This window comes from Pongo abelii, chromosome 7 (assembly GCF_028885655.2).
Source record: "Pongo abelii isolate AG06213 chromosome 7, NHGRI_mPonAbe1-v2.0_pri, whole genome shotgun sequence".
Taxonomy (NCBI): Eukaryota; Metazoa; Chordata; class Mammalia; order Primates; family Hominidae; genus Pongo; species Pongo abelii.
Window position 1 is genome coordinate 70,753,736 of NC_071992.2, and position 18,429 is coordinate 70,772,164.

The following is an 18,429-nucleotide window of genomic DNA, read 5'->3' on the forward strand; positions in this document are numbered from 1 at the left end:
AGAGCCCTCTCCTGGGCTGCAGGCTGCTGCCTTTCTCCTTGTAGCCTCTGGAGCCTCTTTATTTATTTATTTATTTATTTATTTATTGAGGCCGAGCTTCACTCTTGTCACCCAGGCTGGAGCGCAGTGGCACAATCTCGGCTCACTGCAACCTCTGCCTCCCGGGTTCAAGCAAGCCTCCTGCCTCAGCCTCCCAAGTAGCTGGGATTACAAGCACGTGCCACCATACCCGGCTAATTTTTTTTTTTTTTTTTTTTTGCATTTTTAGTAGAGATGGGGTTTCACCATGTTGGCCAGGCTGGTCTGGAACTCCTGACCTCAGGCGATCTGCCCGACTCGGCCTCCCAAAGTGCTGGGATTACAGGCATGAGCCAAGGCGCTTGGCCTGGAGCCTCTTTTATAAGGGTGTGAATTCCATTCCGGAGGACTCCACCCTCATGACTCAATCACCTCCCAAAGGCCTCATCTCCGTTATAATATCATTACCTTGGGGATTAGGATCTCAACATAGGGGTTTTGGAGAGACACAAACATTCAGTCTGTTGCAGAGTACCAGATAAATAGATTGTGCTGTAATCATACAATGGAATCCTGGGTAATCACTGAAAAAGAATAGTTCTATAAACACAAAAATAAGATTTTTCCAAGATACATTAAGTGAAAAAAAGCAAGGTGCAGGATGTGTGTAGACAGTGCTATAATTTGAGTGTGATACACATTTACACAGGCTTCAGGGGCTGTTTCTATAGTGGGCAGTTGCATTTCACTCAGAATTTAGCTATGCCCCATGCTCATCTCAGACTGAGACTAGTCCACAAGACTAGGGCAGCTTTTGCCATCACTTCTTTTTTTCAGGAGTTACAAGAGTAACATCTCAGCCCATCTCATTCCCTCTGAGAATCCAATGAAAGTTTTGGATCTTCTATGCAGTAAAATAAGTCATTTTTATCTATAACCTCAAAGTGAACTAACTGAAGTCCATCCACAATTTAGATCCAAAGATCCTAAGTTACAAGCCTTTTGTCAAGCAAGAGCTCAAGGTGCAATACCATATAGAATACTAAGAAAGCAGCCAGGCACAGTGGTTCATGCGTGTAATTCCAGCACTTTGGGAGGCCGAGGCGGGCAGATCACCTGAGGTTGGGAGTTCAAGACCAGCCTGACCAACATGGAGAAACCCTGTCTCTATTAAAAATACAAAATTAGCCAGGCATGGTGGTGCATGCCTATAGTCCTAGCTACTCGGGAAGCTGAGACAGTGAGAATCACTTGAACCTGGGAGACAGATGTTGAGGTGAGCCGAGATTGTGCCATTACACTCCAGCCTGGGCAACAAGAGCAAAACTCCATCTCAGAAAAAAAAAAAAAAATACTAAGAAAGCTTATGGCTGGACCTGGATGGTCGTGAACACTCTCTTGAGTTAAGTGGCTGTGCAGCCCCAGATATGCCCTCAAAGCCTTGGAAGGGCAGCCTTGCCCTCAGAGCTGACCAGGGACCTACATGGATTCTAGTCCACTCTACTCCTACTTGCTCTACTGCTCCATTCCATTTGAGAGCTAGGGTAATCCACTAGGCATTATGTCATTGCAGAAGACGGCCTTTAGAGGTTTTCCTGAAGAAAATAATAGCTAGATTAGCATATCTTTAAATGAATTCAAGGGCTTCTCCTGGTGCTGTGGCCCTTAAGGACATGATGGTTTTCAAGCACAGTGCAGCAATGAAAGTTCAGAGGATCCGCTAGCCTATACATGTGTAATTATTAGTATACTCTATTTAATAAAGGAGGGAAAAGTATAGCGCATTTCAGAAGAGTTCCACTGGGAACTGATAAAAACAAAGCCTTGGAAATTATGGGATTAAACTTTGATTGTCTGAAAAATTATTTTTCAGAATGCAATATTCCCTTCTTGAGGTGTTTATGTATTTAACTATTGACTATTCAGATGATTTACATTAAACTCATGAGACCAAACTTGCTTATAACTTGACCTATACAAATTACTATATGAATATATAGTAAACATTACAAAATACAGAGGAAACTTAGAAATTATAAAGAATGAAAAATATTTTTTCTTGAATCAAACAGATTTTATTCAACTTTTTAGATGAGGAAAACAAATGATACAAAATAAGTCATAAGAAATGCTTTCTTATACCACTATCTCAAACCACTTTCAATATTTTACAAAATGCTCACACAGCAAAAATGAAAAGCTTCAACACTCTCCCTTTGTAACTTGCTGCAATAAATGCAGCTTTAACAAACATACAAATTTCTTCTGTATCTTAAAAGTTGAATTACTAATTTTTATGATTTTATCATATTTTTATTCATATACTTTCAATGACATCATTGCCAATACATACATTATTTTCTTTAACTTTATTTTTACATTAAGCCAACATCTGTCATGCAGCCATCAAAAATCTTACAGTAAATTACACAGGTTTGTAGTCCAATTTAGACTCCAGCTTCTTAGAATCAGCCACTTTTCTGACTGCTTTCATGAAGTCTTCCTGTACTACAAAATCATGATCAGCACGAATTGCGAACATATTTGCTTCAGTACAAACATTTCTCAGGTCTGCTCCATTAAAGCCATCTGAAAGCTTCACAATTGCTTCATAATCTATTTCACCGTGCTTTGTAATGGGACCTGCATGGATTTTCAGTATGTCTAATCTTGCTTGTTCATTTGGTAAATCAATATGTATTTTTCTACCTAATCTTCCTGGATGCAGCAAAGCAGGATCCAGTGTATCTGGTCTGTTTGTAGCCATGATCATTTTAACTCTATGCAGAGTATCAAATCCATCCATTTGATTCAGTAACTCCATTAACGTTCTCTGAATCTCTCTGTCAGCTGAAGTACCCTCAGAAAACCGACGACCACCAATAGCATCTATTTCATCCATAAAAATGATGCATAGTTGATGATCTCTAGCATAATTAAACATTTCTCTGATCAAACGAGCACTTTCACCAATGTACTTGTCTACAATAGAACTAGATACAACCTTTAAGAAATTGCAGTCCAGCTGGCTGGCAACGGCTCGTGCCAAGAGTGTTTTTCCCGTACTGGTGGTCCATATAACAAACAGCCTTTTGGAGGTATTATTCCTACACGCTGAAATAACTCTGGGTTTGTAAGAGGTAATTCTATCACCTCTCTTAATTCCCGGATATGTTCTGATAGCCCTCCAATCTCAGAATAAGAAACATTCCCAGGGTCCTCATGAGACATGTTATAAACCAGTGGATCCACCTTTCTTGGCAAATATCTCATGATAGTTAGTGTAGTCATATCCAAAGCAACTCTTGTTCCTGGCTTCAGCTTACTTTCGTCAAGCTGTCGACGACAACCCACAACGTATCTTGGTCCATTGGTAGCTTTAACAATGAATTTTTCTTCAGTTAACTGTTTAAGCACTTCACCCACAATCTGCCCAACACTTTGTAGGGCCTTCAGATCATTTTCAGACTTTTCATACTGCTTGGTAAGTTCTTTTAATTGTTCCCTTAACTCCTTAAAACGGCCGTCGATCTCCTTGTGCTCAAGCAGCTTCTTGCGGTAGTCCTGAAGCGCCTTATCGCTAGGGTCCGCCATGATGAGAAGAAGAATGAAAAATATTTAATTTGTCTTAGCAACTGCATCTGGCCTAGGGAAGCAAAGGCTTGCATTTTGTCTCTCTCAGCAGGCCCCCATCTCTCCTTAGATTTCAAGCTAGTTGGTTGCCTTAAGATCTCAGCTTGGCAAGGTATGGTGGCTCACGCCTGTAATCCCAGCACTTTGGGAGGCCGAGGCAGGCAGATCACTTGAGGCCAGGAGTTGGAGACCAGCCTGGCAACATGGCAAAATCCCATCTCTACTAAAAATACAAAAATTAGCCGGGTGTGGTGGCGTGCACCTGTGGTCCCAGCTACTCAGGAGGCTGAGGCAGGAGAATCTCTTGAACTCAGGAGGCAGAGGTTTTGTGAGCTGAGATCATGCCACTGCACTCCAGCCTGGGCAACAGGGCGAGACTCCATCTCAAAACAACAACAACAACAACAACAACAGCATGGCTGGGTGTGGTGGCTCATGCCTATAATCCCAGAACTTTGGGAGGCCAAGGCGGGTAGATCGCTTGAGGTCAGGAATTCAAGACCAGCCTGGTCAACATGGTGAAACCCCGTCTCCACTAAAAATACAAAAATTAGCCAGTGTGGTGGTGACCGCCTGTAATCCCAGCTACTCAGGAGGCTGAGGCATGAGAATTGCTTGAACTGGGGAAGCGGAGGTTGCAGTGAGCTGAGATCACACCATAGCACTCCAGACTGGGCAACAGAGCGAGGCTCCGTCTCAAAAACAAAAACAAAAACCAACAACAACAAACCAACCTCAGCTCCCCTATGGGTTCAAGAAAAGTCACGAACTTGCAGTTGGTTCAGGTGAAGATGACTCCCTTTCTAGTTCTGTATATTGTCAGCAGAAACTAGAAGTCTCTATTACAGAAGTTTAAACAGAAAAGTTATATGATCTGATTTAAATATTTGAAAGATAATTTTAGCCTCCATTGAAAACACAGAATGAGCCTGGGGATGGGGGCAAGGGTGAAAGCAGGAAGACCAGCAAAGAAGCCATTGCAACAGCCCAGGCAGGAGGCTCTAGAGGAATGGACTAGTAGTTGCAATAATCACAAAGGGACTCCTGTGGGAACGGACAGTTTGCCATTGCAGAATATAAATCCACATTTCAGAATCTCTTGCTAGTTTAAATATATGTATACAATAATTTACTGATTTCATTTCAGTTTGAACAAAGTAGATAGAATATCAATTTTGTGTACACAAGCATTTAAGATATGTGGCTTCTGTGTGTGTTTTTAATAATCATAGTCAAACATGACTTTTTTTTTTGAGACAGGGTCTCGCTCTGTCATCCAGGCTGGAGTACAGTGGCATGATCTCGGCTCACTTCAACCTCCGCCTCCCGGGTTCAAGAGATTCTCATGCTTCAGCCTCTGGATTAGCTGGAATTACAGGCGCGTGCCATTACGCCCAGCTAATTTTTGTATATTTAGTAGAGATGGGGTTTCCCCATGTTGTCCAGGCTGGTCTGGAACTCCTGGCCTCAAGTGATCCACCAGCCTGGGCCTCCCAGCAAGACCTGGTCTCAAAAAAAAAGTCATGGTTGACTAAAAGCACAAACAGAATTCACATGTCTTAAACGTGTGTGTACACAAAAATGATATTCTATTGACCTTGTTCAAACTGAAATGAAATCAGTAAATTATTGTATAAATACATTTAAAGTAGTAAGAGATTGTGAAATGTGGATTTATTTTCTGCAATGGCAAACTGTCCATTCCCACAGGAGTCCTTTTGTGATCATTGCAACTACTAGTCCATTCCTCCAGATCCCAAAGTGCTGACATTACAGGCTTGAGCCACCACGCCCAGCCCCTTTTCCTTTTCTTTTTCTTCCCCTTCTCTTCCCTCCGACAGCAATTCGGCCCCTGCATGTGACCATCCTTACAGGGCAGTAGGGAGCCACAGTGGCCCTGCTGCAGAGTGTCAGAGCCTGAGCTGGGCGAAGTGGGTGTCTGTGGAAGGGGCTCCCAGGTGCAGGGTGCTGGTGTCCCAGTGGGTAAAAAGGGTGCCTATATGGGGGAAGGGGACACGGAGTCAGCCCTGAGTGAGGGGCTGGAGCCTGAGTGGTGCTAGAAAGGGGTCCAAGTGGGGCAGTGCCTTGTCATCTCCTAAAGTGTCAAGGCCAGGAAAATCAAAGGCAGGCTGAAGAGCTGTTCTGAGCCAAATGAGACTAAAGAGACCTGTTATGTTAACTCAGTGTGATGTCTGATTCTCATCTGGATCCTTGCACTCTAAAGGCAAGTCGAAGACAATTGGTGAAATTGAATAAGGAGGACTAGGTACGATGTGTCATTGTAATATTCCTAATTTTTATGTTTGCATTAGGGTTGGAATGGAGAATGTATGTTTGTGTAAAAATACATGTTGAAGTGTTTAGGACAGTGGAGCATCATGTTAGCAACTTATACATAATGGCTGAGAAAAATGTTCTGTGGACTGTTCTTTCAGCTTTTATGTAAATTTGAGATTGTTTTGAAAGAAAAATAAAAAGAAGAATCTTTAAAGAACTTGTGCTTGTCAAGATTATTTTCTGGCATTGTGGTAACAACTGTGATAAATCAGGCTCACAGCTTTTATAGAACTGGTTTATGTCTCTTTCCTCATTTTTTTTTTTTTTTTTTCTGAGACAGAGTCTCGCTCTGTCACCCAGGCTGGAGTGCAGTGGTGTGATCTCAGCTCACTGCAACCTCCACCTCCCAGGTTCAAGTGATTCTCCTGCCTCAGCCTCCTGAGTAGCTGGGATTACAGGCACCTGCCACCACGCCCAGCTAATTTTTGTATTTTTAGTAGAAATGGGGTTTCACCATGTTGGCCAGGCTGGTCTCGAACCCCAACCTCAGGTGATCCACCCACCTTGGCCTCCCAAAGTGCTGGGAATACAGGCGTGAGCCACCGCACCTGGCCTCTTTCTTCAATTTTAGGAGACAAAATACTTTTTGCTCCTGTGAGTTTTCCCTTATTTTCTTTAAAGCAAAGCTTAATGGGATTTGTCTCTGAAAAAGATTCAAGCTCACAGTGTGACTCTTGGAGATGAAAACACTTGAGACTTGATTAATGTACAAAGTGATAAATCTTAAGTGAACAAATCATAAGAAATATATAATTTTAAAACATCTGACAAATCACTTATAGGAAAACAATGCACAGTTCTTTTTTTAATTGCAGTTTTGTTAGATCTATGTCTTTTATTTTTTATTTTTTAGATCTATGTCTTATGCTAAATATTTTTTTATGGGCTTTTTGTTGAACTTATTTAAATAGGTAGAGCTCTCACTTTCCCCAGGCTTTGGCTGAAATATTGTGAGAATGCAATGATTAATAAATATAAAAGGAAACAGATGTTTGGAATTTATTTCATTGAGTGTTTCTTTGCCAGATTGTTTCTCTTGCTTCTATTAGTTTGATGTATGGTGAATTCATTTCAGTGGCTATCAAGGTGCCTGAGTGTCTTATCAGGGATACACATAGTTATTCAAATAGAGAAAAATTTAGTTTTTATTAACCACCTACTTAACTGCAAAAGCAGTCACCCCAGGTTGATTTCTAAGCAGAAAGAAAAAATGTAACCTTCTTGTGTTCAGGGAATGCTGTACCAGATAGGAGCGAGACAAGAAATTCAAGGCATTGCATTTTCAGATACATTTTGTTTCTAAGTTCAAATTCATTAATTTTCTTCTTTTTTTTTTTCTTTTTGAGACAGAGTTTTCTTCTTGTCACCCAGGCTGGAGGGCAGTGGTGCGATCTGGGCTCACTGCAACCTCCGGCCTGGGCTCAAGAGATTCTCCTGCCTCAGCCTCCCAAGTACCTGGGATTATAGGCACGCACCACCATGCCCAGCTAATTATTGTATTTTTGCTAGAGATGGGGTTTCGCCATGTTGGCCAGGCTGGTCTCGAACTCCTGACCTCAGGTGATCTACCCGCCTTGGCCTCCCAAAGTGCTGTGATTACAGGCGTGAGCCACTGTGCCTGGACTCATTCATTTTCAAATACTTACATAGCTCGTACTCTCTGCCAAGCACCATCCTAGCTAACATTAAAAATATTAGCTAATTTACTCTTCAAGCAATTCCATGAGGCATTATTTTATAGATGAGAAAACTGAGGTACAAGAGTGTAAGTAACATAGCCAAAGTATCAGCTGAGAAAGAGCAGAGTCAAATTTGAAATCCACATAGTCTGGCTCAGGAGCTTCTACCCTTAAGCACTGTGCTACCCTCCCTCTCTTCATAATGAGAAGGGTCCTAGAGGAGTTATCTACATAAAAGAGACACTTGAGAAACTTTAAGAATCAATTAAATCTCAGCTTAGAATTGCAGACTCAGTAATGATATTTGCTTTCTGTCTGCCTGGAGACCTCACTGAAATTCTTGCAGAGGAAAACCAACGAATAAATCAGTAACAAAGAGAATGGATACAGACTTGTGATTTCAACAACTTTCTGGAATTCAAAAAGTGGTGGAAGGCCTGCTGAAGGATGAAACAGAATGAAGGAGGCCACACCCAAGAATATGGTCATATTGGGGTGTGGTGGTGGGAACTGCCTTTCCTGGGTCTCTGGCAGCTGTAGGTGGGGATAAGTCTGGTGCAGAATGTAGGATTTAGAAGAAGGCTGAAAACAGGGGCTTACATTAAGACTTAGCAGTGTGTTAATGAAATACCTATGCCAGGTAGACTCTGCCACAAGCTCCAGCCTCACCAAGGATAAAGGAAGCTGTACCCATTTATAAGTTGAAAAAACCCTGGGAAGAGCTAAGGTCTGAAGTGTGAGGATTGTTGCTCTTCGTTTTAGTATTTTCGTGGTGTCTGTTGTGAGGGATCCCCCATATCGCTTCCTACAGGTGTACCTGAAAGGGAAGTCCATGCAAATCCTTCAAATGTCGGAGGAGGACATTATAAGAGAAACTGGTATATCTACATAAGGACAGGGAAAATTCAAACCTGTTCCTAGAAAGAAAAATTTAATTTTAATGCTTAATTATAAATAAAAGAAATCCAAGATTCCCAGAAATATAGGGAAAACAGCAGCATTAGAGAGAAAAGCCAAATGAGACAACTGCTCCCTGAAGAATCAAAGCTAATCCTAAAACAGGCACTCCTTGCTTTTCAAAGTTCTGATAAGCATGAATTTCAATTATAATAGTGTAGTTAAATAATACCAATCCTTCAACAACACATTTCAAACATCAGTTAGTACTGTATATTAATTATGAGTAACTGCATAAAGTACAAATTTCATGGCTAGCTCTTCAGTCCACAAATCACTAAGTAAATAACGTACACATAATGATCAGTCATCAATCATGATCATGTCACTTCTTTCAAAGTCTGGTGATTGGTCGTCACACATCTGTCATTCAGTTCTCATGGAGACTGCAAAGATAGCAAAGTGTGTAGTTGTGTCACCTCCTTATCTCCCAGTGATAAACCCACATAACATTTCACAAAAATGAATGTCAGAACAGGGAACTGGACAACAAAGACAAAAGCATATCAAAGAAACAAAAAGTGATAATGCTGGAAGTGAAATTTAAATCAAATGTAAATGGAGTTTAGAAAAAATAATTGACCACGAGCATGTGGATACTACCAACATCTGAGAAGTTCCTCTGGCTGTGTAGCCAGAGGAACTTAGTGAAGGCAGATTTATTGACATGAATGAGGAAAGTTGTTGTGATGAAAAGAATGAAAATGCCCCAGAAGAGGCTGGGCACAGTGGCTCACGCCTGTAATCCCAGCACTTTGGGAGGCTGAGGTGGGTGGATCACTTGAGGTCAGGAGTTTGAGACCAGCCTGGCCAACATGGTGAAACCCTGTCTCTACTAAAAAAAAAAAATACAAAAATTAGCCAGGTGTGGTGGCGCATGCCTGTAATCCCAGCTACTCAGGAGGCTGAGGCAGGAGAATCGCTTGAACCCGGGAAGCAGAGGTTGCACTGAGCCAAGATCGCACTGCTGCACTCCAGCCTGGGCAACAGAGTGAGACTCTGTCTCAAAAAAAAAAAAAGAAAGAAAGAAAATTCCCCAGAAGAAGTGACGCCATCAACAAACTTTATAATAATGAAAATCTAGAAATATTTCATGACATGGAAAGCACAAAGGATAAAATGTTGGAAGCTGATTCAAAGTTAATAGTATGATGGTTCCTCAAGGCATGGAAAAAAAATCTTTTTTTTTTTTGAAACAGAGTTTCTTGCTTTTGTCGCCCAGGCTGGAGTGCAATGTCTTGATCTCGGCTCACTGCAACCTCCGCCTCCTGATGGATAGGAAGGACCACAGGGAAGGAAGAGGAGGACGTGTTTTCTATCAGCAAAGGGGAAGAAAAAATATTTCTTGGTTATTTGGTCACAGAAAACGATTCTTTTTTTTTTTTTTTTTGAGACGGAGTCTTGCTCTGTTGCCCAGGCTGGAGTGCAGTGGCGCTGTCTCGTCTCACTGCACCCTCTGCCTCCCGGGTTCAAGCAATTATCCCACCTCAGCCTCCCACGTAGATGGAATTACAGGCACACACCACCATGCCCAGCCAATTTTTGCATTTTTAGTAGAGACAGGGTTTCACTGTGTTGGCCAGGCTGGTCTCAAACTCCTGACCTCAGGTGATCCACCTGCCTCGGCCTCCCAAAGTGCTGAGATTACAGGCATAAGCCACCGCACCCGGCCTAAAAAATTCTCATAAGTTATATGATGAGTGAAGAAAGCAAACACTGTTCAAATAACAACTGAATATTTTGAAGAAAGAAATATAATGCTTTAATTCTCAATATTGCTAACGCATTAGATGACAGTGTGTTAAATATTAGTTTTACTTTTTTATTATTTTCCATTTCCCTTTACATTTATAACTCACAGTAAGAGGCTTTTTAATGTTTTCACAAAAATTTTACAGGTCCATAGAACAATAAAAAAATTCCCTATTGATTATTATGATCCTCTTGCATATTCTCAGCTTCTATGGTTCTTTTTTGTTTTTGTTTTTGTTTTTGTTTTTGAGACAGAGTTTTGCTCTTGTCACCCAGGCTGGGGTGCAGTGGGATGATCTCAGCTAACCACAACTTCTCCCTCCTGGGTTCAAGTGATTCTCCTGCCTCAGCTTCCCGAGTAGCTGGGACTACAGGCGAGTACCACTATGCCCGGCTAATTTTTGTATTTTTAGTAGAGACGGGATTTCACTACGTTGGTCAGGCTGGTCTTGAACTCCTGACCTCGTGATCCACCTGCCTCAGCCTCCCGAAGTGCTGGGCCACCACACCCGGCTGTATGGTTATTTTCTTTGGTCTCATACTACTGAGCAAAATGAGGATTGTCTGTATCTATATGCCTTTTTATATGGAAAGAAACTACTAGATTAAAAGAGATTTAAGAAACATGTCAACCTATTTGATCTTGATTCAAACAAGAAGTAAAAACACTCAAGGAAATTTGAACGCTATTGGCTATTTCATGATATTAAAAATTGTTGAGGGCCAGGTGTGGTGGCTCATGCCTGTAATCCCAGCACTTTGGGAAGCTGAGGTGGGTGGATAACCTGAGGTCAGGAGTTTGAGATCAGCCTCGCCAACATGGCGAAACCTTGTCTTTATTAAAAATACAAAAATTAGCCAGGCATGGTGGCACAAGCCTATAATCCCAGTTACTTGGGAGGCTGAGGCAGGAGAATCGCTTAAACCTGGGAGGCAGAGGTTGCAGTGAGCTAAGATCACACCACTGCACTCCAGCCTAGGCACAAAGCAAGACTCCGTCTCAAAAAAAAAAAAAAAAAAAATAGAATTGTTGACCCTGCACAGTGGCTCATGCCTGTAATCCCAGCATTTTGGGAGGTCACAAAGGGAGGATAGCTTGAGCCCAGGAGTTTGAGACCAGTCTAGGCAACATAATGAGACACCCATCTCTTAAAAAAAAAAAATTAGCCGGGCATGGTGGCACACGCCTGTGGTCCCAGCTACTCAGGAGGCCAAGGTGAGAGAATCACTTGGGCCTGGGAGGTCGAGGCTGCAATCAGCTGTGATCACACCACTGTACTCCAGCCTGGGACACAGAGCGAGACCCCCATCTCATTTAGAAAAACAGAAAAAAAAGAATTTAAGAATTGTTACTGTTAGCTGTTATAATGATATACAATTATGTTTTTAAAAGAGTCATTCGAGCTGGGCGCAGTGGCTCACGCTTGTAATCCCAGCACTTTGGGAGGCCGAGGCAGGTGGATCACTTGAGGACAGGAGTTCAAGAGCAGCCTAGCCAACATGGTGAAACCCCGTCTCCACTAAAAATACAAAACAATTAGCCAGGCATGGTAGCGGGCACCTGTAATCCCAGCTATCAGGAGGCTGAGGCAGGAGAATCGCTCGAACCCAGGAGGCGGAGTTGCAATGAGCCGAGATCATGCCATTGCAATCCAGCCTGGGCAACAAGAGTGAAACTCCATCTCAAAAGAAAAAAAAGAGTCATTAGAGTGATAATAGCAAGGTGGCAGAATAGGAAGCCCCAGTCCCGTTTTCCCACGGAGACACCAACTTAACAACAATATGCGGACCAAATTGCCTTTGTGAGAGCTCCAGAAACCAAAGAGGTCGCAGCACTCAGGTGCGTACAAAGCCAAGACTAACTACATCAAAGTGGGTAGGAAAATGTCTTACATTTTGCCAACCTTAACCCCTCTCCATTCCCAATGCAACATGGAGTGGAAGAAAACTCACAACTCCCAGCTTCTCCCTGCCAAGGGGAAAAGAAGAGTGAAACATGAGCCCAACATCCTGGCTTTCTGGGGGCCGTCCAACAGACTACTTTCTGCCTTGCCTGACTCAGTGAACTCAGAGCAGAAGACGCATAGTTTGGATGATAGGTTGGGGACCACTGAACAAAGATAAGTGTCACATGAGTTGCTACAGGATAGCTGCAGTACTGAAGACAGACACCAGAGGGAGTAAGAGATCATGAACTCCTGAGAAAACAGGGGCAAGCTTTTTAACTAGAACATTGCACACACACACACACACACACACACACACACGCACACACACACACACACGCGTGCCAGGAGCAGTAGCTCATGCCTATAATCCTAACGCTTTGGCAGGCCAAGGCAGAAGGACGGCTTGAGCTCACGAGTTTTGAAACCAGCCTGGGCAACATAGTGAGAACTTGTCTCTACAAATAAAAAATAAATAAAAGAAAATTACACACACAGGCCCAGAGAAAATGCATCCCTGGCCGGGCGTGGTGGCATGTTCCTGTAGTCAAAAATTAGCCGGGTGTGGTGGCGCATGCCTGTAGTCCCAGCTACTCGAGGGTGCTGAGGCAGAAGAATCGCTTGAACCCGGGAGGCAGAGGTTGCAGTGAGCCAACATCATGCCACTGCACTCTAGTCTGGGCAACAGAGCGAGACTCCATCTCAAAAAAAAAAAAAAAAAAAAAAAGAAAAAAAAAAGAAAGGCAATGCATCCCCAAGAAAGGTTTGAGAAATCACCCACCATCTATGTCAGGCTTCTTGTGAAGATCTCCTATATGAAGCCAGTCCATATGGACTGGAAGAGACAATCCCAACAAGATGTCACAAGACATACAAAAGAGGGAAACATGGCTGATACGGTTCGGATGTTTGTCCCCTCCAAATCTCGTGTTGAAATGTGATTACCAATGTTGGAGGTGGGGCCCGATAGGAGGTGACTGAATCATGGCAGTGGATCCCTCATGGATGGTTTAGCACTATCCCCTTGGTTATAAGTGATTTCTCACTCTGAATTCACACAACATCTAGTTGTTTAAAAGTATGTGGCTCCTCTCCCCTTGTTCTCTTGCTCCCGGTTTTGCATGTGATGTGCCTGCTCCCACTTCGCCTTCCGCCATGATTAAGTTTCCTGAGGCCCTCACCAGAAGCAGAAGCTGGAGCCATGCTGGTACAGCCTGCAGAACCATGAGCCAATTAAACTTCTTTGCTTTATAAATTACCCATCCCCAGATGTTTCTTTACAGCAACACAGAAACAGACCAACACAATGGCGCAATAAAATGAACAAAATAAATCTTCAGCAACCAACTCTAAAAAAGTAGAGAACTATGAATTAGCTGATAAACAATTAAAAATAATCATTATAGAGAAGCTCAATTAGCTAAAAGAGAACACAAATAGACAACTAAACAAAGTCAGAAAGACAATGCATGAATAAAATGAGAATATCAATAAAGAAATGAAAACTATTAAAAAGAAAAACACACATTCTGGAGTGGAAAAATAGTTGAACTGAAAAATTCACCAGAGGACAAATATGTAACAAAGTAGAGTTTTTGTAAGTGATTAAAGTTAAGTTGTATCAGTTTAAAATAGATTATTATAACTTTAGGATGTTTTATATAATCCCCATAGTAACTACAAAGAAAATACTTATAGAAGATACACACAAGAAAAAGAGGAGGGAATCAAAGCATGTCACTACAAAAATTAATAAGGCCAGGCAAGGTGGCTCACACCTGTAATCTCAGCACTTTGGGAGACCGAGGTGGGCAGATCACCTGAGGTCAGGAGGTGGAGACCAGCCCAGCCAACATGGTGAAACCCCGTCTCTACTAAAAACAAAAAATTAGCTGGGCATGGTGGTGCGTGCCTGTAATCCCAGCTACTCTGGAGGCTGAGGCAGGAGAATCACTTGAAGCCAGGAGGCGGAGGTTGCAGTGAGCCGAGATGGTGCCATTGCACTCCAGTTTGGGCAACGAGAGCGAAACTCCATCTCAAAAATAAATAAATAAATAAAAATAAACTAATGAAACACAAAGGAAGGCAGTACAAGAGGAAGAGAGAAAAAATAGTTACAAGATACACAGAAAACAACAAAATGGCAATAGTAAGTCATTCATTATCAGTAATTAATTTAAATATAAATGAATTAAACTCCCCAATCAAAAGACACAGATTGGTTGAATGAATTAAAAAGTAAAAACAAGATCCAACTATATGCTTTCTATAAGAGATTCACTTTAGATCTAGGATGCACATAGGCTGAAAGTGAAAAAATGGAAAAAGATATTCCATGCAAATGGTAACCAAAAGAGAGCAGAGGTGGACATTCTACTGTCAGACGAAGTAGACTAAGTCAACCAGATGGAAGATCAATAAGGAAACAAGACTTGAACATTATAGACCAATTAGACCTGATAGACATATAGAGAACACTCCATCCAACAACAGCAGAATACACATTCTTCTCAAGTGCAGAGATCATTCTCCAGAATAAATCACAGGTTAGGCCACAGAACAAGTCTTAACAAATTTAAGAAGACTGAAATCATACAAAGTATCATTTCCAACCACGATAGAATGAAACTAGAAATCAGTAGCAGAAGGAAAACGGAAAACCCACACACATGTGGAAATTAAACAGCAAACTATTAAACAACCAATGAGTCAAAGAAGAAACCACAAGAGGCTGGGCGCAGTGGCTCACGCCTGTAATCCCAGGACTTTGGGAGGCCGAGGCCTGTGGATGACCTGAAATCAGGAGTTCGAGACCAGCCTTGCCAACATGGTGAAACCCCATTTCTAAGCCAGGCACGGTAGCTCACGCCTGTGATCCCAGCACTTTGGAGGCTGAGGCAGGCAGATCACTTGAGGTCAGGAGTTCGAGGCCAGCCTGGCTAACATGGTGAAACGCTGTCTGTATTAAAAATACAAAAAATCAGCCGGGTGTGGTGGCAGGAGCCCGTAATCCCACCTACTCGGGAGGCTGAGGCTGGAGAATTGCTTGAACCTGGGAGGTGGAGGTTGTACTGAGACAAGATTGCACCACTGCACTCCAGCCTGGGCAAAAGAGTGAGACTCTGTTTCAAAAAAGAAAAAGAAAAAGAAAAAAAGAAATCACAAGAGAAATTAGAAAATATCTTGAGACAAATGAAAATGAAAATACAATATATCAAAACTTATGGAATGCGGTGAAAGCATTACCAAGAAGGAAGATTATAGCTGTAAATGCTTACATTAAAAAAGAAGAAATAGGCCAGGTGTGATGCCTCATGCCTGTAATCCCAGATCTTTGGGAGGCTGAGGTAGGAGGATTGATTAAAACCAGGAGTTCAAGACTAGACTGGACAACATAGTGAGAGCCCATCTCTACAAAAAATAATAATAAATAAAAAATAGCTGGACATAGTGGCCCTGTAGTTACAGTTGCTAAGGAGGCTGAGGTAGGAAGATTGCTTGAGCCCAGGAGTTCGAGGTTGCAGTAAACTATGATCCTTCCACTGCACTCCAGCTGAGGTGACAGAGCCATACTGTATCTCTAAGAAAAAAGAAGAGGAAATAACTAAAAGAAACAACCTAATTCTATACTTCAAGAAACCCCTAATTTTATACCTCAAGAAATGCTTTTTATTATTATTATTCTTATTTTTTTTATTATTTTTTTTGAGACAGAGTCTCGCTCTGTCGCCCAGGCTGGAGTGCAGTGGCGCGATCTTGGCTCACTGCAAGCTCCGCCTCCCGGGTTCAAGCAATTCTCCTGCCTCAGCCTCCTGAGAAGCTGGGACTACAGGCGCCCGCCACCACGCCTGGCTAATTTTTTTGTATTTTTAGTAGAGATGGGGTTTCACCGTGCGTTAGCCAGGATGGTCTCGATTTCCTGACCTCATGATCTGCCCGCCTCGGCCTCCCAAAGTGCTGGAATTACAGGCGTGAGCCACTGTGCCCTGCAAGAAACCCTTTTAAACCTCAAGAAAAAGGAGAAAAAAATGAAACCTGAAGTTAGCAAAAAAAAAAAAAAAAAAAAAAGGGGAAAATAACTAAGATTAGAACAGAGATATAAATGAAATTTAAAAATGAAACTAAGAGTTGGTTTTTTGAAAAGGTCAAAAAATTGGCAAACTGTTAGCTAGATTAACAAGAAAAAGGAGAGAAGATAACTAAAATTAGAAATGCCATATGGGACATTATAAATGATGCTACAGAAATTAAAAGGATTAACAAGAATACAATGAACAATTATACACCAGCAAATTGGGTAATCTAGAAGAAATGGATAAATTCCTAGAAATATACAGCATACCAGAACTAATTCATGAAGAAATAAAAAACCCAAACAGACCTATGACTAGTAAGGAGATTGAATCAGCAACCAAAATACCTCCCAACAAAGAAAACCCCAGGACCAGAGGGCTTCACAGGTGAATTCTACGAAACATTTTAAGAAGAATTAAGATTTAAAAAAATTCAATAAACTAGAATAGAAGGAAACTACCTCAACGTAATGCAAGCTGTATATGAAAAGCTTACAGCTAATATTACACTCAATAGTAAACAACTGAAAGCTGTTCCTCTAAGATGAGGAACAAGGCAAGGATGGCTCACTCTTGCAACTTCTATTTAACATAGCAGTGGAAGTCCTAGAGCAATTACACAAGAAAGAGAAATAAAATACATCCAAACTGAAAGGAAAGAAGTTATTTATTCACAGAAGACATGGTATTATATCACAAAAGATTGAAAACTAATGAACAAATTCAGCAAAATTGCAGCACACAAAATTAATACAAATATCAGGTGCATTTCTATACACTAACAGTAAATAATCTGGCAAGTAAACTAAGAAAACAATCCAATATTCTTGTCTTTTTTTGTTTTTGTTTTTGAGATGGAGTCATACTCTGTCGCCCAGACTGGAGTGCAATGGCATGATCTCGGCTCACTGCAATCTCTGCCTTTAGGGTTCAAGCAATTCCCTGCCTCAGCCTCGTGAATAGCTGGGATTGCAGGTGCCTGCCACTGTGCCCGTCTAATTTTTTTGTATTTTTTAGTAGAGACAGGGTTTCACCATCTTGGCCAGGTTGGTATTGAACTCCTGACCTCTTGATCCACCCACCTCGGACTCCCAAAGTGCTGGGATTACAGGGCATGAGCCACCACTCCTGGCAACAATCCAATTTTCAATAGCACCAAAAAGAATAAAATGCGTAGGAATAAACTTAACCAAGGAGGTGAAAGACTTATACGCTGAAAACCACAAAATATTGCTAAAAGAAATAAAAGAAGACTCAAATAAATGTAAAGACATCCTGTGTTTATGGATTAGAATACTGAATATTGTTAAGATGTTAATACTACCCAAAGAGGTCTATCTACAGATTCAACACAATACCTATCAAAATACCAATGGCATTTTTGCAGAAATAGAAAAATGTATCTGTAAATTCATGTGGACTCTCAAGGGATAACAAATAGCCAAAACAGTTTTGAAAAAGAATAGGATTGGAGGACTCACACTTCTGATTTCAAAACATATTATAAAGCCACAATAATTAAAGCTCTGGTAGGTAGCATGAGCATAACAACAAATAGGCCAATGGAATAAGATAGAGAGTCCAGGAATAAATTATTGTGTATGTGGTAAAATTGTCTTTAGCAGGGGTTCCAAGTCCACTGAATGGAGAAAGAACAGTCTGTTCAAAAAATGGTGTTGGGAAAACTGGATATCTACAGGCAAAAGCCATAAAGTGGAACCCTCACACGATACACAAAAATTATGCTTACCTTACACAATATACAAAAATAAACTCAAAATGCACTAAAAACTGAACTGTAAGACCTAAAACTATTAAACTTCTAGAAGAAAACATAGAGGAAAGTCTTTATGACGTGGGATTTGGCAATGATTTGTTAGATATGATGCCAAAAACATAGGCAACGAAATCAAAGATTTTAAAGTTTGATGTGATTACATTACATCAAACTTTAAAGCTTTTGTCCATGAAAGTACATAGCTGAGAGAGTGAAAAGGCAACCTACAAAATGAAAGAAAATACTTGCAAATCATC

General features: G+C 41.4%; 1 protein-coding gene across 1 annotated transcript; it reads right to left on the reverse strand.

Moving 5' to 3' along the window:
- Positions 1–2,070: 2,070 nt before the first annotated feature.
- Positions 2,071–3,615, reverse strand: LOC100448201 (26S proteasome regulatory subunit 10B-like). The gene is given in 2 exon segments (XM_054561629.2): positions 2,071–3,084; positions 3,087–3,615. Coding segments are annotated over 2 exon segments (1,167 nt in total). The 5' UTR covers positions 3,613–3,615; the 3' UTR covers positions 2,071–2,443.
- Positions 3,616–18,429: the final 14,814 nt, after the last annotated feature.